Source organism: Eublepharis macularius, chromosome 8, assembly GCF_028583425.1.
Source record: "Eublepharis macularius isolate TG4126 chromosome 8, MPM_Emac_v1.0, whole genome shotgun sequence".
Taxonomy (NCBI): Eukaryota; Metazoa; Chordata; class Lepidosauria; order Squamata; family Eublepharidae; genus Eublepharis; species Eublepharis macularius.
In genome coordinates this window covers 77,199,462-77,227,293 of record NC_072797.1, presented here as the reverse complement: position 1 = coordinate 77,227,293, position 27,832 = coordinate 77,199,462, and the positions used below count along the sequence as shown (strand labels likewise).

Below are 27,832 nucleotides of genomic sequence, written 5' to 3'. Positions count from 1 at the left end.
TAGAGACCAACAAGATTTTCAGTGTTCTAAGCTTTCAAAAGTTAGAGCTCTCTTAGACATCAAGTTCCAGAGGTCATGTCATCAGAAGGGCATCTATACCTTCTGTACATTCTGTGATGAATATGGAGAGGAACTTCAATTCCCTGTGATTGACAGTAGAGTCAATTCAGTCTATTACTAGAGTGCCAAACACTCTGGCAACTGAAGCTCCAATCCTTGAGTCCCAGGTTTTGAAAGCTGAGCCAATCCCTCCCTGGTGATACACTGTCACTTAAGAGATATAAGCTGTGATCTATAGGTGATCTTGCTCTGACCAGACAGTTTCCTAGCGGACTGACTGGGAGCAGAAACAACCCCAGTAGTCAATGCACACTGGCAGCAGAGAAGTGAAGCCCAGGGGAAAAAACAAAAAAAAGGAGAAAAAGTTATTCTTCCATTTTATCAAATTCTTTTTTCAATTCTTCTGAAGAAAAAATTGTAAAAATTTTTAGAATGAGTTAAATCCTTTTAAAGACAACATATATCTCACCCAAAATGTAAAGTATGAAAAAGTCTAAGGATGTTTTTCAATTGGAAACTTCGGGAACATTAAAAAAGAACATATATTTTTTATTCCCTTTTGGAATGAATGAAATGAAAGACAAGGCTTTATTCAAAATGTGTAGTATAAATATTTTTATTTAAAATAATCTACAACCTTAGATAATGGCAATGGAGAACAAGAATCACAGGAAGATTACAAGGAGATGAGCTAGGCCACCACCACCCATCTGCTTTTCTGGCCTGGTCCGTATTTCCCACTCCCCAGCCCACCCCCTAAGCTTTTGCCACAATGTGGCTCACCACCACTTCCTTCTCCCCTTCTCTCTTCCCCTTCCTCCATCCATTCTTTCTGTTTACTTGCCTCTCTCCCCCACCCATGACTTTTACTCTCCCCATCTTTTTCCTTCTGGGGGCAGGAGTCAGGAAGCTGTGCCATGATGGGCCCAGAATGAGAGGCAAGGCCCACTCCCAGCCCTTACACAGCTTCACCACAGGCTTTGGAAGTTGCTGGTGTCCAGGACGGGCCCCATTCTTCTGGCAGAAAATGTGGCAAAAATGTGCCACTTGCTGACCAACCATTTTTTCCTGTGGCTGGGCCACTTAGCATGCCATGCCACCGTGCATATCCCCCACAAGACCTCAGGGTGTTTGCTGCTGTGGCAGCAAGGATCTCCAAGCAATGCAGTGTTTTCTCCATGGGCCTGCTTCTGAGGTAAATTCCTCCCACCTCCTCCTCCTTGAGCGTCTAGAAAGAATATTTGTCTGCACTTGTACAGTGAACTGTTCTTTGGGGTGGAAGGGGGCTTTTTTTGTAATCTTCCCTTTTTTAAGTTTTCACATTTTTCTGCACCTATGGGGTGCCTCAAGTTTGTAGAACCATCTGATTTGGGCCACTTCGCTATTAGATATAATTCTTATGTACAAAATACACCTATACAACTTTTAAAATTTTCTTTTGTTTAACTGTAAATAACTTTGGTAAGAATTAATATGCATTAGAACACATTCTTAAACAGTTCTGTGTTTACAATGTAACAAAGTTTAGCTTAACATCCGTAACAGCTGAGACTATGAGTGTTTCTGTCCAAATAATACACTTTGGTTTACTTCAGGATTCATTTTCTACCTAGAATTTTTTCCCAGCCTCTCAGATAGCAAATATTGAAAATATATGAACTATAGTAGCATAGAGTGCAGCAGTTTGTAACTCTTAAACACTGGGCATGCTTGCAATTTTTCTCACAGAAGTGAAGACACACACTTTTAAATTCCACAAATATGCCAGAATATACATTTTTATATGCTAAGTTATATGTGATACATTTTAAGTTGCTAAATCAGTAAATGTAGTCTAGATAGAAAAGTAAATACTGAATATATTTCAGTAGCTCCTCAAATTTCCATTTCCCCTCCATGGCTTCAAAATTTCCAGAAATTTTACATCTTTACTTGGCAATGACACTGTCTGAAAACAAGGACTCTTTAGAGGAAAGGTGGCAATGTGCTTTGTGCACACAGTTCTAGCTAGATTACACTGTCTTCTAAATTAACTAGCATCTCCTGCTCCTGGCCTGTTCATCTTATGCAATTTGCTTTTCATCTCAAAAAACACATCAGTTTTCAGATGAACTGTGAGGCTCCCAGAGCAGGATTCTGCTAAGTCACCAATGTAATGACTAGCATGCTTACTGTGAACCTGAACTATGCATATCTGCATGGCAATACTGTGCTGCCATGGAAATAGCCACACTACAGCTGTCAGAGATGTGTAGGCTTGCCATTCAAATCGCATTCATAAAATCTCTAAACAGTCTGTGCAGTCAACCAGCAACAGAACTGCTGCTGGTGCTTACTAGTACATGGCCTTCTGTATATAATGTATCCTGTTCAGTGGAAGTATACATTGTGTTTTACTTATGACTATGAGAACTCCTACTGATAGCCTCAGAAAGCAGGCTCTTTATCAGGAATCTGTATCTGACAAGGGTGAATCTGTATCTGACAAACAGCAGCCTTTTTTTTAGAGAGAGTCTTATCCTGTGAGAGTCTACCAGACAGGGCTTTTTTTCAGCCAGAATGCGGTGGAATGGATTTCCGGCACCTCTTGAAAATGGTCACATGGCCGGTGGCCCCGCCCCCGATCTCCAGACAGAGGGGAGTTTACATCGCCCTCCGCGCCGGCAGAGGGCAATCTAAACTCCCATCTGTCTGGAGATCAGGGAGAGGGGCCACCAGCCATGTGACCATTTTCACCGAGGGCAATTTAAACTTTAAAAAACTCCCCCTTGTTCCAGCTGACCCAAAGAGACGTCATTGTGCGGTCCTGAGTTCCACCACCTCTTTTCCCAGAAAAAAAGCCCTGCTACCAGATATCCTGGTTGGAATTCACTTAGCCAAGTACAGAAACTATGGAGAACACTAAATTTGCATTGATGGCTCTGATGACTAATACTGAGGCCTCATACAATTTGCATAAAACTAGTTCTTTTTTTCTAGTCTGATTCTTTAGAACAGCTATCTCCACCCCAGGTACTATAGCTCTGGATGTTAAAGCACTAACTACTAGTGCCTGAACCTGAGGGACTTGCACATACACTATCCCCTTACTGGTGAGAAACTTTTTTTTAATGTATTACTTAACACTTTACTGTAGAGATGGCCTTTCAAATAGTTTTTAAACAGTTCTGGGGAAGTAGTAAAATTAGATAGTACTAGAGCCTGAAGAAATGCCCTGCAAATCTTGCTTATCACAATTTAGCTACAATTGGTGCTGCCTCTACATCAGTGATGTGGCCTTGATTAACAGAGGCACAAGGTCCTAAAACCAGACAACCTTAGAACTGGGCTGATGTGGCATGAGGTCAGGAGAACCCCATTCGGTGCATTCTAAAGAGTGCTGTCTCTATAAGATGCCTTTTGGATCTTGCCCTGAGCTTCCCTCCTGACTGAGCTCAAATCAGACAGAAAATCAATCAAAATATAAATCATAATGGGTTTCTTTTACATTCATGCTTTCTATTTTCAATTAGATCCTCTCAAGCCTTTAAAAATCACTCAAGATTAGGGTTGCTAGGTGTCCAGTTTTTACCCGGACAGTCCAGTATTTTCTTGAACTGTCTAGGGGAAATGTAATAAAAAAACTGGACACCTAGCAGGCCTCCATCCTCCCACCAACCCACTCCCCCACTTCCAGCAGCACAACCAGCCAATTGGCTGTTGATGAAGAAAGCATGGGCCTTCAGCTCATGCTCCACCTCACTACCTCCTCAAGGCAAGCAAGAGTGTGGCTTGGGTAAGAAGCCTGTCCAGCTGGACTAAGAGCAGGCAGTCACGGGTCCAGCCAGCCAGCCAGCCTGTTTCCCTTCTCTGCCACTCCTGCCCCATTGGCAGGAGCAGCCTGGCGCCACCACTGGCCTCTGAATTGCAGGGCTCCAAGGGCAGAGGCAGCAAGATGCCTTTCTGGATAGAAGTACATGGAAGTGCCCCCACCGCCTGTTCCCCTCGGAGCAGCTGGCCATCTTGTGTGGCCACTTGGCAGCACACTGTTCAGGGATCTGAAGTGCTGACTGCTAGAGCTCACCCTCTGCACCCACCACCTGCAAGGCCACCTCCACCCGGAAGACAAGTGAGCTTCATGGTGCCACCTCCTAAAATCTCCAGAAATTTCCCAACCTGAAGTTGGCAATCCTACAGATAGCAGGGGGTGAGGGCGGCAGATGATGTTACTTCCAGAAGTGACATCATTGCACTGAGCCCAGGAGCACTACACTGGTGGGTCCATTTTTATTTCCCATACCATCTGACAACCCTACTCAAGATCAACCCTACTCAACCAAAGGGAAAATTCAGGGTACAAGGATTCCTCATCTATAGAAGGGCACAGGGGGACCTCACCAAATTCCTTAGGAAGCAGTCTCCTCTTTCCCTGTTGTGTGTCTGGTTGTTCACTTTACCTCTGACTGGTTCTCCTGCTTGGTCAGTGTGTGGATGGGCCAATATGAAGAACAGCTGGCTGCACACTCAAGATAGTGGTCAGCATTTGGGGCACACTTGCTTACCCTCGCATCAAGCTTGTCCATTCATTTCTGGAATGTGCAAGTCAGTTTCCTCTCTTCACAGCTGACAGAGGCATGGTGAAAACACTTCTGCTTAGTTGGAGTGGTAGAAACTCTAATAATTACTCTTGCCTTTGCAAGGGGAAAGGGAAAGCGCTGCAGTCAGTTGATCATTTGACAAAGTGACAAGGGTTCCTGTGACGAGGTATGGTGAAGTATATCACTTAAGGAGGAAAGGGAAAAGACTGAAGAGGCAAAGGAAGAGGGTGAAGCAGATTCTTATAGCTACCTATCTGATCAGAGATCCAAATTCTCAGGCATATTCCAAATGTCAGGGCAATGCATAACCTGAAGATCCAAGGAAAGTCCAGATCTGTGATACTGCAGCAGATGGAGGTTTAAGCTGCTGCACAAAATGTGGTTTGGAGCAAGTAAGAAGAATACCCTGGACACAAGAGTTGGGCACAAATATAGAGCTTGAGATTAGAGATACAGAATTCCCAAAAGATTTTAAGCCATTGGGGGGAAGGGTCTAGAAAATAGGGGGACTGAAATACATGCAGTACTCATCAGCCCTGAGCATATTACTTTAACAAGACTAAAAGCATCATTAACAACATAGTTAGCACATAAAATTGTACTATTTGGCATATTTATGAAATTTACAAATGCCTTAGTTATCTACAAGCAAAAATTGTGAATATACCCAAGATTAAAGGGCTGAAAACTGCTGCATCCTATATGCTACTTTTGCACATGCATCTTAATTTCTGTCATCTAAAGAAAAAATAAATGATGAAAATACAAAACACATTTTGTAGTAAACAAATGAATGTATGATTTGGACAGAAACAGTCTCACAATACAACTAACAGTCTATCTGGATAGAGTTAAAATTAGTCACATTGAAAACACTGAGATCTTCAATAGTGCATTGCCAAACTCATTATAGCTTATTAATTGTGAACAAAGCTATGCAGGTTTAAATATAAAATATTTCAAGGATAACTTTGTCTCCAGTATACACAGGAATTATTTCCTAATGCCACAGACTCTCTTACATAAAAAAATCTACACTACATGTTTTGAGTAAAGTCTTGTCTTAAAGCACATATCACTCATTCTAAAGAGGAAAAATGTATCATGTTTTCTGTGGCCCCCCAAAATTCAACTTTTTCTCTTGAATTTTTTTTTTAAATTAAAATGAACCTATTTCCCCCTATGCAATCAAACCTATTTAGGAACTGAATGAAACTACAGAACAAAACAAAATCCTTGGAAAAGGGTAAGGGAATTCTGGTGAGCTAACTGGTATATATGCTAATTAGTGGAAAGCAAAATATATGAAATTCCTAGACCCCAGGAATACTTCCAAGCAAGGAAGGGAATGAAGAAAAGGTAGATGGTAGTTTTTAATTACTTCCTTTGGACCAGATTTTTTGAAAGTGATTTCAAAGTACCAGTTATGTGAATACAAAATATTTCTGCTGAAAAAATATGGTGACACTAGGTCTTTGTTGGCAAGAATGTTAAAGCAGCACAATTATTCACGTGTATATATCTGATTCATTACAGAGATTGTGATTCATGGTCTGGAGCTAGACAGAATGGAGAGACCATTTGTTTCCGTAGGGATAATGAGATTACTAAGGGTGTATATCCAATCCTGATACTTCTCTATTGGTCTTCAATCGTCATCTTGGAAATGGCCTCAAACAAGTTTTAAGGTCTCATATGACTGGCAGGTAAGAGCTGGTCAGCTCCAAATGAAGGAGAAAAAGTATAGCCAAGAAAATGGTGGTTAGGTGACAAAGGCAGGGCTGCCAGCAATTGGGTTAACTCGTGTTATGAGGTTGCTGTTTCAAGATAAATCACTTTCCTCATTCTAGAAACCAAATCAAGCAATAAGAGAAGAGGCTGAGAGGTGAATACCACAGGTCAATAAATTTGTAGCTTTAAGGCAGAACGTTGAAGAAAGATAATAGTCCCTTATTTCTTTGTAATGATTTGGAGGAAGAAAGCTGCTCCAGGGTCAGGTTAGAAGCTGAAGAGTTCCAAAGTTAACCATTCTACTGAGCAGGAAGGAAGTTAATGCACTAGGGCTGCTACCACCATTCTTTCTCTTCAAGTCATTTGGTTAAAAAAATAATAACGAAGCCTTTCTCAGAACACAGAGGAAGAGTAATTCCATGTGCTGGATATCCTTCTCCATCAATGAAAAAGAATGTGATAAAACAATGTTTTGTTTCTCTTTTATAAAGGGGGGGGGGTCATGAAAAATTTTAAAAGAATAATGATGGGCCAAGCCTCGCAAATAAGGAAGTAAAAATTTATCTTTTAAAAGTATATACCGTTAGAACCTTAGTATAGTATAAAAGAGCAAATGCTTGCTTAGAACTGCAGGGTTCAAATCCTTGCTGACCCATAAAGCTCAATTGGTGGTTTTCAATAAGGTGCTCTTCTCTTAAGTCTCTTCTGAGTGAGTTGTGAAGATAAAATGACATAACCCCATATGTGAACCCTAAGGTCCTTGGAACAAATGTGAGATATATACATGATAAGTATTTAGAGAAATAATGATAAAGATAACTTTTGTGCAGATAACTTGGGGTACATAAGAAATAAACATTGTCTGCCAAATCAAAGACTTAAGAGGAAAAATAATAGAAAAATTCAAATCACTTAGTGTCAACTATATTCGTTTTTCAGTTTCAGTCACTACTACTTTGGTTCCTTGTGCATTTGACAGGTGTATTCCAGCCTGTAACCTGTGCATTTTCCACTTCAAACACCCACTACAACATGCACAGGAATAAAAATTAAATTTATATATGTTGCCATTCTCCTAGATATCATGGTAAAAGTAATACATGAAGAAAGCTACCAAACATTGTTACAGTGTATTTCACTAATATGAACATAACTTAGGTGAACAGTCTTACCTAATCGCAGCTCTCCAAAATTGCCACAGCCAATTTTTTTGCCAACCCTAAAGTTAGGTCCAACCATTAGCACTCCAGAATTTGAAGAGCTGCTGCCTCGTGGATTGTGACTCGACCGTCCACTAGGCCTTGCCATTCTATCATCCGGTTTGTCCTTGTCTTTCTTTTTACTATCCATATCAAGTTTGCGGTACTCCACTTTGAATTCTTTGCCTAGTTAAGACAGGCAATCTCAAATGGGGTAAAGTAGAAATGGAAACATCACTAGGTAAGTGTCCCAGCTAGTTAAAGTGAGTCAGCAAGCTGCTGCAGGCAGTCACCATTTGTGTATTCATCCCATTCGTGAAGTATTTTTCCTCAGCAGCTGTTAGAAGAAAATGTATTCCTAGTAGATCTTCTGTCAGCACCATTTACTAGAATTTAAAGCCTTTCTGTAAAAACAAAAACAAAAGTTTATTAAACAAGTGTATTAAGTACAGACATGTCATATTACTGCACAATACAGGTGTATCTTCTATATAGCACTATTCTACCACAGATGTACTTAACTTTCAAAACAAACTATACTTAAGAAAAATCAACCTGTCAATTATTATTTAGACTAGTACACATCACTCTCTTCTTCATACCATATCCAAAGATTTACTGAGCTCCATAAAGGTGGAAATCAGAAGCTACACAATAAAATACTTCTCAACTTTTGGCAAACGTAATTTTTAAATTCTTCTAGATTATGTCACACAAATTAAACAATTTTAATGACAGAATTGTCATGTTTTAAAATTTTGCTGAGAGAAAATATTTTCATCAATAGAGCACACCTATCTCACCAATCTATCCCCATGCTGTTCAAAATACCCCCAAAATGTTGCTTCTGGGAGAAAGAACCTCAGAAAGAGCATATGGGGTAGCTGAAGGTCTGCACCAGAAGGTTAGAGAAACTTAACCCCCACTTCTGTCTGCAAAAATCTTCTGTAGGATCCAAGTCATTACGCGAGAAATGTCTATAAAATTGTATTTCACACAAAATACAACATATCTGCAAGAGGTAGTAAGAATGGAGTTTAATATTTGTATGAACAAAGCATAAGTATCCAAGAATTGTTTCTGTGATACGTATCCTTAGAGCACTGAATTCAAACTGTTAAAATGGGGATGTTTCATAGCACTGCAGCATAAATGTTTATTAATGACTAGCTTTATGCCCGTGCTTCATTACAGTATTTAACTACTTTAAGTCCAAATATAATACTTATGGGTATGTAACATTTTTTGGTTTGGGGGGGGGGGGTTGAGTTGGTTTTCTAGTATAATAGCATAGTACCCGAGCTTCACAAAAGTATTTGAATAAAGCAAGGTGTGTTGATGCCGAAAACTGATGAAGTGAAATTCGAAATGTAACAGTTATTTAAGAGATTTTTAAAATGAAAAGATTGTAGTGCAATAAATAAAGTGAAAAATATGTACAACCATTTTTTTTCTACTGAAGGAGCTCTTTGTAGACCACATTGGTGGTTTTCCCCTCAGGTGCTAGGATCACCAGGTTGCTGGGTGAGCTCACTCTGGAGCAGGCCACGTAGAACTGCCCATGTGAGAAGCAATCCTCCCTCAAGTCAACTCCTGCCACCTTCAGTGTCTGCCCCTGGGACTTGTTGATTGTCATAGCAAAGCAGGCCTTGAGGGAGAACTGCAGTCTCTTAAATTCAAAGGGGGTCTCTGATGGTATGAGTGGTATGCGTGGTACAAACCCCAACCCCCCCTCCCCGAACACTGCCAGTGAACAATGTGGCTTCGATGACGTTCCTGTGGAGAGCTTTCACTCACAGTCAGTGCCATTGCAGAGTTTGGATTGATTGAAGTTCCAGAGCAGCATCACTGGAGCCTCCACTTCGAGGAGAAGCTTGTGGGCTGGGAAGCTAGGAGGGTTGAACATTTTCAGGAACTCCACAGGGTAGTGGACCGCATCATCCATTTGCACCACTGAGTCCACAGATCTGTACTCCATTTCTGCCCCTGTGTTTCATTAATGATGGCAGCCTTGTTCTCGGGGGTCAGAATGGCATGCTCGCACTACTCCCTGATAGTGGCGATATCAGGAGTGTTGTGTTGAGGAAATCCACAGGGTAGTGGACCATGTCATCCATTTGCCCCACTGAATCCCCAGATCTGTACTCCTTTCTGCCCCTTTGAGGGAGTTGTGTTTCATTAATGATGGCAGCCTTGTCATTCCTGGGGGTCAGAATGGTACGCTTGCACAGCCAGTCCATGGACTTTTCCATTATAGTGACGATATCAGGGTATATTGTGGCTGTTAGGTCTGCCAGAGTCGTCACTACTGTGCTCAGATCTGTAGGTATGGTCACCGTTCCCTGGAACTCAGAATATTCTCTGTTCCCTATTTTTAGTAGGAGCTCAGAGAATTCCCTAGCAGACACCTTGTATCTCAAGTGGACCCTCATGTTCTTTCTTAGTGAGAGTTTCCTGATGAGGGACCACAGATACAATGCCTTGACACACACAATAACCTCGTCAGCTCATGTTCCCCTTGGGACTACTGGCAGAGTCTGCCAGAAGTCTCCAGCCAGCAGCCCGGTGACTCCCCCCATTACTCTCTTTTTTAAAATAGTTTTTTATTGGTTTTGAATACAGATCACAGATATTAAAAAGTAAACATATCAAGTTATAAGGGGGGTAATTGAAGGAAAGGGGATAGGGTAAAAAAGGGAAGAGAAGGGGGGTGCCTTCATGTTGATCTGCTCACAATAGCATCTAATAGCTTTCAGTATTCTTAATAGGTACATTGTAATGCTTATAATAAAGCATATAGTTCCTTTTATCTTTTGTAAAATAACAAGATTTATCATTTTTGTTCATATTTGTTGTCATTCTAGCAATAGGGTAGTCTCTACCGTCGAGCAATCTCCTCCGTCTCTCGTGGTCTTTATTACCTTCAGTAACCAACACCTCCATCTTAAAGAATATAAGTGTCTATACGATAATACATACTAACATATATATACTCTGATATTATCTAACCACTATATAAAACGTTAGTAAGATTGTCTGGTGCCTTAAACAATTGCTCCTTCTATTACCAACTTTGTTATATACTTTCCATTTTTTCCAACCTCTACTTAAAATAGTCTTACACATTTTACATCTGTTATTTAAACATATAATAACATCCCTAGAACCATTTAAAAGGAATTCTTATTTATATTTAACATCTTACTTACGATGATCTTGGTTTTCTATCTTTTATTCCATTGTTCTGCATCTTTCTACTAATTTACTTTTTGAGGTTATTTAATCTTGTATACTTTGATCTTTTTCATTCTTTACCTTAGTATACATACATTTATTTTTCCCCCATTTCATCCAAAGCATATCACACCAGTTATTTTATTCTTACATTATTCCACCCTATATTTATGTTACCACTTTTCCATATAAAAATAAAATTCCTTCAAATATTTTTCAGAATCTTTATAGGTCCCAGCTTTATCATATCCATTGGTATATATCTAGCAGTTTTCGAGTCCTCAAGTTCAGCTATCAGTTGTCATCATACCAGCAATGTTGAGGAACTCCACAGGGTAGTGGACCGCATCATCCATTTGCACCACTGAGTCCACAGATCTGTACTCCATTTCTGCCCCTTCGAGGGGGTTAAGTTGTGTTTCATTAATGATGGCAGCCTTGTTGTTCTTGGGGGTCAGAATGGCATGCTTGCACAGCCCGTCCATGGACTATTCCCTGATAGTGGCGATATCAGGGTATATCATGGCTGTTAGGCCTGCTAGGGTCATCTCTGCTGTGCCCAGGCCTACAGGGATGGTCACCTTTCCCTTGGACTCAGGACTTGCTGGTACTTGGCCACTGCTGCTCAGTCCACCGCAGGAGTACGATGTGCATATTTCTTTGCTGCATCTCTAAGTTGCTTCCTCCTTTTAGCATCGGTATATCTTGCACAACGTCTGCCAGGAGGCTTCTTGGGGGCAGTAAGAGATGATGGCTGCAAGAGGTGTGAGGTGGAGTTGGACTGAGGGAGGGATGGTGTGGTAGGCACTTCAGCAGGTTCATGTGAAAGGTTCGCATTGAAATGGCCCCTAGAAAGGTTGAGCACCATCTCCCCGTGAACATTTTAAAACTCAGCTGCCATACTGACTTTTATATAAAATCCCTTTTTAGGAGTCTTGTACTGTCTTTCTTCAACTGTCTGCAATTTCCTTTGCCTAATTTTTACCTCACAAAGTTCCACAGCTGACCCGTCAGCCTGCCAGCCACACAAGAAAGCCAGGCCCCACAGGGAGATTGGCAACCCTAGACTGGGAGGTGTATTTTTACCTCAGGACACATTCAGTGACTCCCAATAGCAAGTATATACTCTTTAGAATGTTGGGGAGATGGCCAATCAAGGCTGCATATGCAAATGACCTCAGGGAAGCGTGGCAGTTGGCGGGGGGGGGGGAGAAGAGGACCCTGCCAGGCACACAGGGAAGCTGTATCCCAATGGGAAAACACATTTTACCCCTTTTTACCCCCTTCAGGGGCAAATTTCTTAAAATCCCTTCTAAGTGAGCCTCTATATCACAAAAGGAACATTCTCCACAAATTTCACATTTCTAGGCCCAGGGGTTTGGGCTGGGCGCTGATGAGTCAGTCAGGACACTTGTCTTTATATATATAGATAAGTTGTTTGAGGCTAGTACAATTTCAACTATTGGAATTTACTATAATTTTTAAGTATTATGATGTTTCAAATATTTGATGTTCACAATACAAAAACACAGTTGACAACACACATTTCACATTTACAAAACGTGCACAAAAATTTAACAGAGTCCCCAAAGTAAACTGGCATAACATAGCAGCTAAAGTTGCATTTGGATATGGGAAACTCAGGGCAGAACTACATGTAACACAGAATGCAAACTAATTGTAACACAGAATGCAAATGCTGGTTACATTTAAATATCAAGAACGTTTTGTGGTTCATGTGCTCTCCCATCCCCACCTAGGGCTGCCATTCCCCCGCCCAGGGAGTGCCGGGCCCCTGATCTCCCATCGGGGGACCTGGCAACCCTACCCCCACCCCATTCTGCTGTACATAGTGGTGGAAGGCTTCCTGGTTTCAGAAATCTTGACTCAAAGAGTCTGGGCACACAGGAGTTTGTATCCTTCCCTCAAACTAAATCTTACAATCCTAAATTGCAAGAAGAAAAAAACTGCATGTGGATTAACTCCAGAGAAAAAGAACTGCAGCTTTCTGGAAAGTTGTAGGTCAGAAAATTATTTTTGCAAAGGAAGTATGTGACCCTTCATTCTGCAAGGCTAGGGAACAAAGGGTTCAAAAAATAGAAAACTAATATTTGACCAGTCAATTGTCTGGTCATCTTTTCCCCTTGTTCTCACCATCTACATATCGTCAGACTCTTGAGAAACATTTCTTACAACAGGGCACTCATGGAGAAAGAGCATGACTCAACTGGAAGAGAAGCAACTTTTCATGAGAACACCCTAAATTCGATCCCTGAAATCTTCACTTAAAATAAGAGTAGGTAACATCTCTGGAGACCACTGCCGCTCCAAGAAGACATGATGCTAAATGGAGCAATAGTCCAACTTAATCTAAGACATGTGTCCACTTTGTTCTCAGGGTCATTGTGTGGACACAGCACTGCCCTGGGCTCCCTGGAAGAAAGTTGGGACATAATGTATGATATGGTGGATGGGGTGGGATGGATGAAGTACATTGACCTCTTTCAACATCATCATCATCAAGGATATTGCTATTATTCTGATTTTCCCTCATAAACCACCAAGCTGGGGTTTATGGTAGTACTGCAGTATGGCTTCTTGTCACCTGGTTAAATTAGCTCACAGCCAGATCTAGTGCCTCGAGTAAGATCCTTTGAAAGAAAACCTGGAAAGCATCTTCACACCAAGCTGGAGAAATCCAAGATACCTATTCTTGTAAAGATAAGGATTTTTGATTGCCAATGAAAATAAAAGATCTTCTCAAGTAATATAATGGAGCTAAACACATTCTGAGTATCTATGCAGTAAGCATGTGATGAAAGAAAAAGGAACTCAAACCATAATGAGCAAAGCAGAGCCCAAAAGTTGCCAAAAAGGAAAAGATTTTTAGGAATTAGAACTATAATCTATTCCTCATTAACAGTTAGTATTTATACTTGTTTAGAAAAGTAGATAAAAACGTCACAATTTGGGGGGTTATTTTCAGATTTCCAACATTTGTACTAGCAATGAAACTTGGGGTTAAGGACTCTGACGTTCAGAACTGGAACTAATTTTCAAATTCTTAGGCAGCACTCTCTCTTTTGGCATATGAGGTTTTCCTGGTCTTGTACTGTTCTTGCATGTAGTATCTTTACTACCAAATTGTCTTTGAAATTTCAGTCATTTTATCCTATCACTTGTTGAGATTCTACCTTCAAAGTATACCACCACTTCCAGAAAGCGAGGGTCAACAATGCCTAATTAAACCTACCCAAACATTCGACTTTTCAGATTCTTCATTATTACTCATTCAATCACACAGGTATATGCCATTGCTCTCCCCACCCCCACCAAGAGTATATTCCTGCTGTTTCTCTTTTATTAAGTTATTTCAAAACTAATCTGGCTCATTTGCTGTTTGCCTATTATCTTCCATATTCTCATTCCCCTTTCCTTGAACTTCCCTGCTACCCTAAAACATCTATGCCCGTTACAAAGGCTTAGAAGTCATATGTGGTCATATGTGGTTCTTCTGGGAACTGTTCCTCAATATGGAATCTACACCATGTTTCACAAAAAGAAGAAAGGTCTTTACCTCGTGCTGTTTGTTATGGCCAGGTGTTCCTACCTTGAAACAGCCATCACCAAAAGAACAGATAAGCTGTGAGGAGGTTTCCTGAGGTGCATGCCTCATACCAGAGACAGAAGAAACTTGGCTCCTTTTTAATGGCAATATAGCTTTCCACAAGCTGCAGAGTGAATACCACTAATCTATGCAATTAACATATACTGAAATTATTCATATTCCCATCTTTCTATAATACCTTCCTAAATGTTCAGTATTCACAACTTTCCCCCCAAATTCATCCTTTATATGTTTAGTACAAAGATTCTTATTTATGTACAGCACTATATAATGACAAGCGCTATTTATAATGTAGACATAGGCAATATTTTCATGGATGTTTTAAATGTGTCTTTCATCTACAATTAATACAGCATCCTGTGGGTATGTTAATACATTACTTAAAAAGGCAATGTTTTCCATGTTATTAAGGTTAACTCAATAGTCAAATTTCCCAGATGCTGTGACTGTACCAAAACTGTTCTTAAGTCAAAATAAGCCTTCTTTTGTTTACTATGAAGGTTAAAGGTTTTTATTTTCCTGATCCTCAGATAACAAAAAATATTATTGTTTAGGTAACATAGTGTGCAGCAATTTGCAGAGATTTCTCTAATTTTGGATATATTTACAAATTTTGCTTGAAAAAATTATGACATTTCTACTTTCATATTTAATATGCCAAACAGCACAATTTTATATGCTAACAACATTGTAGGCAAGACATAGGACAATCTTAAAGCAGTAAAATAAATTTAAGTATGATAAGCATTACGCATTTCAATCTTCTCACCAAATTTCTATTTCTTTTCTGGAAAAACATTTTAATGTTTCAAAATTTTCAGTAAATTACACCTCTGCATCTTACTTTTGGCATTATTAGCTTTAAAATTCTGCCCAGTAAATAAACTTCTATATACAAGCCAAACGAGATTGAAAAGTATGCTATCGAATGCAATAAATTTTTACTTGGGCTTCCCAGAATATTAAGTTTTCCAAGTACAGGCTTCCTCCATGCATACTATGTCCCTTCTTTACTCTCATAGTAATTTGAGGACTATATACAAACTATGCTCAGTCTAGGGTTGCCAAGTCCCCCTATCCTCCCAGCAGGAGGAGGGGTCCCAGCACTTACCTTCCCCCCTTCTTCCTTGTGCGCACACCCACAGCATGAATGCGATCACAGTCCATGCAATGATGTCACTTCCAGGAAATGATGTCATTATGTGGGCCACAGCCACCCCTGGGAGCACTCCTGCACGCCGCAGAGGGCCGAATCATGCCTGATTCGGCCCAAATTGGACTGCTGTGGGGTGCAGAAGCGCCGCCGTACGCCACAGCGTCCCAATCCAGCCCCAAATTGGGCTGCTCTGGAGCGCAGAAGCACTCCCACGCTCTGCAGCAGTCCGATTCAGGCTGGATCAGGCTTGCAGGAATGCACAGCACCGCCAGGTAAGCAGGGGCAGGGGAGGCCCACCTAGCCTCGACTAGAGCCAGGGCCTTTTCAGTCCTGGCTCCCACCTGGTGGAACACTCTGTCTGCTGAAATCAGGGCCCGGCAGGACCTACTATCCTTTCGCCATGTCTGCAAGACAGAGTTGTTCCGCCAGGCATATGGCTAAAGCTGGGCCTCCACCAGCCTGAAAAAGGGGTATATAAAATCTTAACCCTCCCTGTGAAGGCTGTCCACCATCCTGTTTTAAATGTGTATTAATGCACTGTTTTAATGTAGATGAATTTTTTTATTGTATTTTAATATGTTGTTATCCGCCCTGAACCTGCTCACGGGGAAGGCAGAATAGACATTTGAAATAAATAAATAAAATAAATAAATAAATGGAGGGTGGGAGCAGGGAATCCCCCGCCCTCAGCAGGGGACTGGCAACCGTAGCTCAGTCCCACGTTTAACCACTTGGCTAATCACTTTGGTGACCAAGATTACCAATCTAACGATTCTCCATCTTTCATTCTAGCTCTTTATGGCAAATATACTGAAAAGTTGCTATCAGCATTTACAGTTGTCCATTCAGCTCCACCCCATCTTCCAGGTGTGTGAAGGCAGAGATGTGAAAAGGAAAATTTCCAAGAGCTCTATTTTTCCCACAGTAAGTTTCCCATTTCTAAATATTTATTGTTTCATAAAATAACAATGAACTGACACTATTGCAAGCCTGGCAGATTCAAAGTTGTAATTAATTTATACATACATTAACTGCTTTGCAAACAGGGCATGGGGATGATGAATAATATAACTACAAATACATCTAACAGTCCACATAAAAAGGTATGAATCTATCCAGTTGGCTGGGCAAGTCAAATCAAACCAAAGCTTTCACGAGAAAGCAAAACCAAGCTGTGATTAATTTTGTTTGGCTTTCAGCAAACACACAAAGCAATGTCTTTTTTCAAGCTGGGGAAGACTGAAGTGTTCACATAAGACCTATTAGCTTTTTCATAACTTTGGTTACCATCAAGTAGTCATAGTAATAATTAAGAAGAAACATTACTGTATAATAAATAATAGCAGTTCATTTGTATACTACTCTTCTGGACAGAACAGTGACCACTCCGAGTAGTGAACAAAGTCAGTGTTATTATCCCCACAATTAAGCTGGGGAGCTGGGGCTGAGAGGAGTAGCCTACCCAAGGCCACCTGGTGAGTTCATGGCACTTGTGAGATATAAACCAGAGAAGTACTCCATCATAGCTCAGTTGTTTAACCACTATGCTGTACCAGCTCAGCAAGGAAGGAAGGAAGATAATAGATAGGACTGCCAGTCTCCTGGTGGTGGCAGGGGATCTTCTGTTCCCAGCTTCTGCCTCCATTGCCACAGAACTGGTCAATGGGGCGGGGGGTAAAGACCAGGGGAATGGGCCTGGGCCCAGAAGGGACAAAATTCCCCAGGTCAGCATGCAGTGGGCGTGCTCTCACTGGGTACAATGATGATACTTCCTCAAATAATGTCACTGCACACAGCAGCCAACATGCTCCCGCACTTCACAGGAACAGCAGACATGCTCCCACACTTGAAAGGGGCCCTTGAAGTGACATCATTGCACCTGGTGGGTGTGCACGAGTACCAGGTCTCCCTCTCTCTCCCACCAGGAGAGTAAGGGGACCTGGCAACTCTAAAGACAGACCACTGGTAGATATGAATATTGTGGGCAGGAGTATGCTACTAATATGACAAGAATGAAGAAACATTTTTAAACAATGTAAGGGAAGTACATGCTATACTGTCTTTCAATTTTACATGCATTTATTAAAAAAAATGAAAAAATGAAAATTTGAATTACATTTTTTCCCTAATCAAATGTTTCAGTACAAATATTTGTTGCTATTAGGACATGGTGGTGGAGAGGGCCCTCAAGTCAGAGTTGACTTCTGGCAACTCCTAGTGGGGTTAGCATTCAACTTTCATTCTTAAAAAAACTCTAAGGACTATAGAGAATGTTTCTTGCCCTTGCAGTTTTATAAACTTTATCATTAGGTTGCTCCCTCTGAGGAAGCAGCAGTGAGCAAGAGAGAAGCGGTAACTTTGTCTGCACACCCCATGCCCCGCACTGCTATCTCCAGCTCCATCCATCTGTTGTGTTGATGCAGCATCACTGATGCACCAATGATCTTGCATGGTCTTCCCATAGCCTAGCAACTCTACCCCCCATTTTCCACCCTCACAAGGTTAAAGGAACCACCCATGGTTCAGGATCAAACTTTGGGGGAGGCAGTTAAAAGGCTGTAGGTTGGAAGAGAATGCAGATTAGCTCTACTATACTGACACCCCTTTTCCAGATTTTCCACACAGACACACCACCCCCACACATTCTCCTCTTTGTGGCAGGAAAGGAGGTTTTTCTTTACTCCAGCTCAAAGTAGAAATCCCTAGCAGTTCCACAAGTTGTGCACAAAAACAGCATGCTGTCACATGGAAGCTCACAAAGAATGTAGGGTTATGCTACATTCCAACATGGTATCCAGAATATTATTCAGGATTCTCAGGAATATTGATATCTGGGTTTCATATATTTCTAGCTATATATTCGGGAATATCTGGGGCCAGCTTTTTAAGGATCCCAGGTCTCCCCCATCCCTAACAGGTTTCCCAGGCAATGGGAAGGCATCATGCAGAAGATATTAAGTCTTACCCAGCCTGAGGACAGTGGCTTATGAATGGTATAAGTCGGGCAGGAGTAGAACCCAGCAGAGCTGCAGGTCTGGCTGGCTCTTTCTTTTTCCCTCCCTACTTCGTAAGGGCAGGGCCCTTTTCCATGGACATTTTTCCTTCCAGTATGCACCCCTGCAAGTAAGATGCTTGGGGGGGCACCCTGTTCAGAAGCCCATGGAATTAGACTCCTTGGTCCAGTTCACTTGAAATTTGGAGGGGGGATCTTTAGTGGACAGGCAGCACTAGCCCTGCTGCAATTCTGGTATCATTTGGTTGAAAAACTGCCGCTCTAGTCATCGCCCCCCCTCTGAAAAAGTCCCCATGGGAATTAATGGAACCCAAATAATTTCAGAATCTTGGAAAAACCAGAATTCCAAAATGGTACCAGGTACTGGAATACTAGTTTTTAATGCGCTTCCTGAAATCTGAAAAATACTTTTTTTTGCAGGTGCCCATCTCTACCTCAAGGTGCTCACCAAGTGCTCAAGCTTCTCTCATTTTTTAAAAAAGTAGCATGTTTATTTGTTCATTTATTTTTAAACAATCAACCCTAACTCTGGGGTAAGTTGCTGCCAGCAAGTGACCTACCAAAATATGGGGTAAGGGTGAGAAATTTAAAAAAATCCTGTTTGGTCATCAATCTTACTGGGTAACCTGAGGCTTGTCCCACTCCCTCAGCCTAACCTCCTTCACAAGCTTGTTGCAAGGATAAAAAAGGAGAAGAACTGTACATTATGTGCCCCTTGGATGCAACATGGAATAAAAAAGCAGCAGCATCTAAAAATGACCTTTTGATTTGAGAAAATAATTAGCATCTTTTTGGTTACATTAATAAAGTGGTTGCTACACTTTCAAGATTTTACTCTAACTGATTATTTTCCACAGACTTTAATCTGATAGAATACTGTTTCAGAAACAACAACAAAGAAAAAAGCTATGCACTTTCAAAAGCAGGATTTTTTTATCTGCCCAGAAGAAACCCATAGAACTTAGCCCTGAAAGTACATGTTTAGGCATGTCAACTGAGATACTGAATGGGATTAAATTAACATTTTCTAAGTGTGTAATCAGCCCAAATTTCTTATATTAACCAACTCATACTTAAAAATTCAAAGACACTATTAAGCAGTAAAGCACACAACGACAATTCACAAGTCTTCCAAAATATAAACATCGTGTTAATTATATAGCTTTTTCTATGGTCCAAGAACACATGACAATAATGTTTGCACTACTACTGTCAATAGAAAACAGGACACGGCAGTTTTCTTTCATTTAATCATTTATATTCTGCCTTCCAACTGACTAGGGTTGAATGCTACAGTAAAAAAATAATATAATAAGACAAAGTACAAGTACCAGTAGTGCACATAGCAGATAAAATCCACAACAGAAAAAGTAGCGGCAAGTCAGCCAATGAGTACCTAGAAGAATAAACCAGTTTTAACACATCTAGAAAATACATGAACTATATGTAACCACAGGAAAGAGCCTCTCCCCAATAGCCACCTAATATTTAAAAGCAGGCACAAGACCTTTGAAGGCAAGCATGAACAACTGCTACAAGGTATCTGTCGTGGGGAGCCATCAAACCAGAGAAAGGGACACAGTGCCACAAATACACTCAATTGGACCTAACACCTCCAACTTGTTTACCCGATCTTTAAGGTGGAACAAAATCAAAAAGAGTCCAGTAGCACCTTTAAGACTAATCAATTTTATTGTAGCATAAGCTTTCGAGAACCACAGTTCTCTTCGTCAGATGCATGGAGGGCAGAAAGAAACTGGTCAAATATAGAGGAGGAGAGGGGAGGGGAGGAGGAGAGGAGGGATCTCCATATCAAAGGAGTTGTTTACATCCCTCCTCTCCTCCTCCCCTCCCCTCTCCTCCTCTATATTTGACCAGTTTCTTTCTGCCCTCCATGCATCTGACGAAGAGAACTGTGGTTCTCGAAAGCTTATGCTACAATAAAATTGGTTAGTCTTAAAGGTGCTACTGGACTCTTTTTGATTTTGCTACTACAGACTAACACGGCTAACTCCTCTGGATCTATGAAGGTGGAACAGTTGTCCATATAGAACCTACATGGTTCGAATCTAATAAACATATTATTTTGTATTCTTGCATATTAAAATTAGGAATCTCTATCAGAGAAGTTTCCTTGAAACAAAGCATGCATCATCTGATTTTAGTCTATTATCTGAAAGTCAGCTTGTTCAACAACAGCCCCCACTCCCATTCAACACATACCATGGTTTCTGGGGCTGCTGAGGTCAGTAACAATACTTAAATTTCATCCAGCCATCTTTCTACCATTAGACACCTATGTCTGTAACACTCACTTATGCATTGGCCTGCTATTATGTAAATCAAAGTTTAGACCTTACTTCTTCCAAAACCTTGCACACCAACAAGCATGGGTAGATGCAACAAAGAAATAACCTGATGTGTTCTGCCCTTCTCTCTTTAGGACTAATACGGTGAACACAACAGGATGCAGGTAATTGACATATAATAGTATTGTCAACTCTATATTTCTCAAATTAGGGAAGGGATACGGATCTCCTAAACATAATGAAATAAATTTAGGATACAATTTAAAACATCATACATTACATAGAGTGGCAAGATTACAGATGACCTATGCAACCTATTCTAAAAGGTTTTCTTCATATATATTACAAAAAGTTGTTCCGAAATTTGACAAAGCTATTTAAGCAGGAAATTTAAAATATGTTCACTTGTCACTAAAAAGATCTGAACAGAAGCATCTGAAAAGTCAGTCAGTGTTTTTAAAATAGTATTTTAATTCAGAATTTTAAGTTTTTCCATACAAACATTGTAACAATAACATACAGTTATGATGAACCAAGTCAGTGTTCATCGTAACTGTAGATTTCTAGAGGTTTGAAAATTAATTATAAACCATGCTAACAACTGAAACTTATTACATTAAAGTAACTTTCATTTATGGCATTTAGCCCTAACCTTATTCTCCTATACATCAAAACAACTTTGTTGCATTTATATCCAATCTTCTTGCAAGAAGTGAGATTTAAGAATTCACAAGCCAAGATTCACAGTAGTCTTTTTGACTTGGGTGCTGCTTTATGACTAGAAAATGGAGAGACAGCTAATCAATATTCTGTATAACCCGAAAGCCTCAACAACTAAATCTGATCTAGTAATATTACCTATTTTGTAGTCTTTGAAATCAAGATCAACTGCTTGTATCAATTTTATTCTGTACATAACACAGAAGTATAAATCCAATGAGAATTTTATTATATATGCTACACTTGTCATGGATATCTACTACATACACTTAAATCTCTTACCATTCTTCACCTGCTTCCCTATTCATACAGAGAAAAAATAAGGATCAGATCCTTTAAAGATTATTACTTTACTGTTTGTTAATGACAGTGCTACATGAGCAAATCCCACCACTATCCCTGTCCGTAGGATGCTTCAGTCCACCATGGACACTGTAGCTATTTTACACTCTGGGGAGGAGAGCAAATAAGAACTCTGAGATATTCCCAGAGCTCCTTAACAGAAAGTAATCCTCCTATGGGAAAGACGGTATTACACAGTCTTGTTCTTCAACAAGACATAAAGAGGACAGAAGCAACTCGCACTTTCTTAAATAACCCTTATATGACAAGACTGTAAATAAGGAGGGTGCAAGTGAACCCCCAGGAAGAAGAACGGAAACATAAAATTAATCTGGGGGGGGGGGGGAATTAAATTCAACTTTATTTTTCTAAAAAATCTCCCCCAATCTAAAGATTCTGAACCAGTGCTGGCTCTGGAAGGAGTAGTAGAGTCCAGGTGGATCGAGCTGAGCTGAATTGGGGTGGGGGTGGGGGGAGAGAATTAGAACCTCAACAGTTTAATTTCAGTTTCACTTTCAGCAAGTCCTAGATAAGGGTCCCCAACCTTTTTGAGCCTGTGAGAATCTTTGGAATTCTGATATGAGGATGTGGGTACAACCATACATAAAGGCACCATCAGCATTATGATGGGGATCCCAGGTCCCCCAGTGAGGGGACCAGGTTAATTTATTATCCTTTATAGTCCAACTTTCTAACTGAGACTCAAGGAGGATTACATAGTGCGAGTCAGTACAAGTAACACCAAAACATTTCAATATATACATGTAATGGGTATATACATGCAATTCGCAAGATTTAAAGAAAAAGGAAACACAAAAGAACAAATTAAATGAAAAGTTTAAAGATTTAACAATGTTCAAACAAAGCACAAGCAAATTCCATGATTGATATATTAAACAACATAGCTAGCTACCCAGAGCGATCGACTTTCCCTCCTCCTGGCAGCTTTTACTTGGGAAAACTGTGGCCCAGCTGTGCAGCTCTGGGCACCTGGTTGAGTCCAGTTGTGCAGTGGGAAACCAATAAGGACTTGCAGATGACACCTGCAAGACATGGGACGCAGTGCCGCTCTTAGTCCGTGGTGTCCCTGATTTTTCCCCCTGTGGACATACCACGATTTTAATTTTGAAGCCACTGCCAACTTGCAGCTGATCCCATTAATACCAGTGTGAACACTTTTGTCCCCTTTTTGCTTCTATCCCCCCTTTTCCTCGAGAGCTGATAAGGCTGTGTGGATCTGACCACTTCCACTCTCCTCAGCTCCCTGACCGCTTTGTCTGTCCCTTTTTTTTAAACGTTTCAGCATTAGGTGGCAGAGCAGCCAAGCGCCCCCAGCCTGCCTGGCTGGCAGCAGGGACCTGGGCACCTGCCTGATCTGGCCTGGCCTGAGCAGGGAAAACAGAGTGCAGAGCGGGAGGGAGGTGGGCAGAGCTGGGGTCACAGGCTACAAGTGTACACGCTCGCCCTCTGTGCCTCGGCGCCTCCGGCCAAACGATGCCCCCAAAGAACTCAGGCTCGGCTTAGCGGGCAGCCCCGGCGGGGGGGAGGGCTTCAGCTGTGCAGCGTGCAAGGCACTCTGTGAGGTCTGGGACTGAGCCGACTTTAATCTTCACTTAGCTGCCCTTGTTCTTGCCAAATCCCAGCGAGTTTGTGAACCGGGGATGATCTGCGGCCTGGAGCGAAGGAGAGCGGAAGGCTGGGAATGAGCAAGGGGCACAGTGAACTCTCCCTCCGGCAAGGCCTCCACTCAGCCTCTCCTCTTTTCTGGCTCCCATCTTTGCGCCCCCCTCCGCCCCTGCATTCTGCTGCTGCAGCTTCCTCAAGCTTCCTCATCACATTTGAGCTGTTTGCTTCTCTACACTGTCCTCTCCTTTTCCTTGAGCTGATTAGTCTGGGTGGATCTAATAAAACCCACCCTCCTCAGCACTCCGTCCACTTTTCCTGCATTTTTTTTTATTTCTAAAGGACAGTAACGTTTCAGCATTGTGCATCTTTTTTTAAATCAATAAATAGGAAGCAATGCTGCTGTTTGGGGGAAAAGTGACACAGGAAATCACCACCAGTAGATATGCTTTCTGGCTCCGCAAAGAACCATTTCTGTTCATTCGAACACTGGACACGTTTCTTTTTTATTTTTAATGCTCAATGTAAATTATAATGATGCCTTTAAAAATGGCGTTCAAACAAGCATGGGGAGCCTAGACTTTCTCCAAAAAGATCACCACACTCCACCCATTCAGGGTTCAGGTGATCACATGAGACCAATGGAAGCCGGAAAATTTGCTGGGCAGGGACAATCAGCTCTCAACACCCCTCAGTGCTATTTTCAAATGTGAAAAGTTAGGGTATAAAAATGGCCACATGGAGATGCAGTACTGATGTGCATAGGGAGGGGTGAGGTTTCAAATGGTAACATTACAACGCATGCACAAACTTTTTTTAAAAGAAGGGTGAGGTGATTTCCAAAGCTCACAACAAAACCAGGACTTCGAAGCAAGTGTTAAACAAAACACAGGACACCAATTCAAAACTTCTCAGACAATGTGAAATGCACAGGTGCCAAGCCAGATCAGTTGAGATCGTGCCGACTCCTCGGAAATTGCGCATTAACCTGTGAGTGTGAAAGGTAGCCTGGGCCTCACAAATCCTAGTCTGACATTCTTAGCACTACACCATGCTGGCTTTCATGAGGCAGCTACTGCCAAATAGTAGTGAGTCACCAGGTGAGTCACCACTACTATTTGGCCTCTGGGCCTGGGTCAGGCAAATCGTGGTGGTGAGTCATCTGCTGGTAGCTGCCAGGCCTGCACCCAATGAATTCTTCCTCCAGGGCTGGAGGGAGGGAACATGGGTGGACTGGAAAGCCAAAGCAGCTCTGGAAAGAGCCCCACCACCTTCCAGTAGTTGCCTAGCCATTGAGAGCATTTGTTTCTTAAAGGTACCAACATTGCTATTATCCTGGCATGTTTTAATCACCCAATGTATTATTTTAGATTTCTTGCAAACCTGAGGCTTTTCTTAGGTTTGTGGAAAGTTCCATCCTGTCTGCTCCTAGCTACAGTCTCCAGATTTAAGTAGCCACAGATGGGGCCACACTGAGAATTAGATACACTGATAAATATCAATAACTCAAAATGCCCCACCTGTCCCTATCAACTTTCTAAAAACACTTGGCAGGCGCAAGGAAAGGTGCTTGCCAGCATCAGTGACCCAGATAAATGAGAATGAGCTAGTACTGGAGGAGTGCTGCTAAGGTAGGTGGGTCCACTGCTTGCTATGCTGTCTGTTCTCCCCTCCCACAACAATGATATAATGTCAGAAAGGGAATGTGGAAATACCTACAGAGCTATGGTGCTTAAGGGGTGGTCTTCAGCCAGTCACTACCTCTTAGCCTAAACTATCTCACAGAGTTGTAGTTGGTATAAAATGAGAAAGGGTGGTTCATGTATACCTCTTGAACTCCTTGGAAGAAAAGTGCATGCATAATTTTGCCAAGCAGTTCTAATTCTCTCACACTCAAAACTAAAAATAGGCAAACTGCGTTTATCAGAAGCTAATTTTACAAGAGTTTAGTATCCTTTAATTGTAACTATGGCAGATAACCAGGGAGGAGCACAACAAAAATAATATCCATTCCACCACCTCTCATGCCCCATCCATTTCACTACAGATTTATGATTTGTCATTCTCCCTGTATTTTTTGTTAATGAGCATTAATGAAAGTTGCATGGATGTGGACTGTATAGGTAACAGATTTCATCATTTTCAAATTAGAATCCTTATTTAGGACTGTTCTGGTTACTAAATGGGGGGCTGGCAGGTTTTGTTGCTGTTCTTGCCGAGGTACTTACAAGCCAATGAGTTGATGTTGTAAAATGATGTTGCATTCTTGGGCTTTGTGAGTGGGGCAAGAAACGGGTTCTGCTCCCTGTCCCTGCTGCCAATGACGGTATTTTTAAAGTACCACCCCGTGAACCTCTATGTTGATTGATAAAAAACTGAGCTCTGTCCAGAAAAACCTATTTCTTACTCCAAGGACTGCTAGTGCAATATAGCTGGATGTTGCTTTTTTGTTCCCCCATCCCATATGTTGAACTAAAATCAGTGGGACTTACTTCCTAGTGAGCATGCTCCAGATTGTGCTATTAAGAAGACTACGCTTAACTAAACTCAGTAAAAAACAGGAGCCACAGCATCTCCAGCTGCTGCAGCTGAGTCTTCTAGCCTTGCCCATTTCATATCTCAAGAAGTGGGAAAGCACTGTAGTAGATGCTGGTACTTGAGGAAACCACTTGCCCTTCCTTCAGCAACTAACACCAGGCACAAGAATTAGCAAATCCCTTCTATGAGATCACATGTTCTGTGGAATCCAAGACTTTGTCATTATTTACAATTGGAGGCTCAGGTCTAAGGGACCTAGCACCTTTTTCCAGTTTCAGATGATACACCAGATATAGCCCTTCCTCAAAAAATGTGATCTGGCCATAGCAATCCATGCTCAGATCACATTCAGGTTAGATTATTGTAATGTGTTCCACACAGGGCAGCCTTAAAAAAAACTTGTTCAGAAACTTTAACTGGAGCAGAATGTGGTAGCCAGGCTTATAATCAAGGTTGAATTGTATCACTCTCATGTTTAAAGATATACATTGGCTATTCATCTGCTTCCAGACACAATCAAAGCCATAAATGGTTCAAGGGAAGGATACTTGAATGACCACATCTTCCCATATTGTCCAGTCCTCCAGCTGAGATCCTATTCTCAAGCCCTGTTCGCTATCTCCCCTGCACCCTGCCAAGATAGAGTAGGTGGCAATAATCAGACACAAGGCATTTGTGGTGGTAGTATCTTGTCTATAGAATGCCCTCTCTCGTGATACTACCCTGGCAGCTACTTTACTTTTAGGTACTAGGCAAAAGCATTTATCTTTACCTGGCTTTTAATGAAGGAGCTCCACCTTCTTATGTTCCTAGTTTGAGGACTATTTGATGAATATTATTTAAAACTGTTCTGTTTGATGTGATGTTATGCCCTGAATTGATTTTGCTTGCATGATTTTTAGTGGCTTGGATTGCTTTAATCATGTTTTTACTGTGTTTAGTTTTTATTGTTATGAGGTGTCTTGAGGAGGTCTACAGAGAGCAATTTTTAAAAAATAAATACATGGTGAAGTTGGGGCATATAGTGAAGAGAGCATAATTTCAGTTCTCAGCACCCTCAGAAAAAAAAACGTTATTTGTAGCCCTGTTACATGAGTATGCAATATGCTGCTTGCTTACTAAGGAACAGGGGGAATCTTTGTAAATGCCCTTATCTAGCCATCTAAACTCATCTCTTTTCACTGAGATTGTGACTACGTTCTCTTTCTAAAAACTTAATACAGTGACCCCCAACATGTTGCCAATGAAAGTCATGGGGCTTGCCAAAGTGCTTTCAGGCATCTATTTCATTTCCCAAAATATACTGTCCTAAAGCAAAAAAGCTAATCCTGGCTTTCTTCAATCTCTTTGGAGCAGGGAAGTCTAGGAACACTACATTTCTGCATGCAGGGAGTACCCATACAGAAACAGCCATTCATCACAGGATGACACTTGGCTTAAAACTTCCCAATATTGGGCAACTGAACCTAGACTGCATAGCAGCTGTTTGGTGATTGGCTGTGCCTCCCATGGGAGCCATTCAGTGGCGGCAGCCCACTCAATGTTCTCAGAACTCCAAAAGTGCTCTTTGCACAAACACAGTAGAGAGTATTTGTAATCACTGTAAAATAAATCAGAGGCAAAAAAGGCAAGTGATATGGGATGTCCAAGCACCATGCAATCATACAAACCTAGGGAACATGATCACTCAACCAAATACCAT

The 27,832-nt window shown here is 41.3% G+C and overlaps 1 protein-coding gene across 4 annotated transcripts in view; it reads right to left on the bottom strand.

Annotated features, from left to right (window-relative positions):
* The window catches only part of CSNK1G3 (casein kinase 1 gamma 3), a 111,123-nt gene that overhangs the window by 77,987 nt on the left and 5,304 nt on the right, over positions 1-27,832 (bottom strand). For all 4 annotated transcript variants that reach the window (XM_054986500.1, XM_054986501.1, XM_054986502.1 and 1 more), the window contains exon 2: positions 7,541-7,971. In XM_054986500.1, coding sequence (XP_054842475.1) covers positions 7,541-7,718 — 178 coding nt within the window. In that variant the 5' untranslated portion in view covers positions 7,719-7,971. The remainder of the gene's footprint in view (positions 1-7,540; positions 7,972-27,832) is intronic.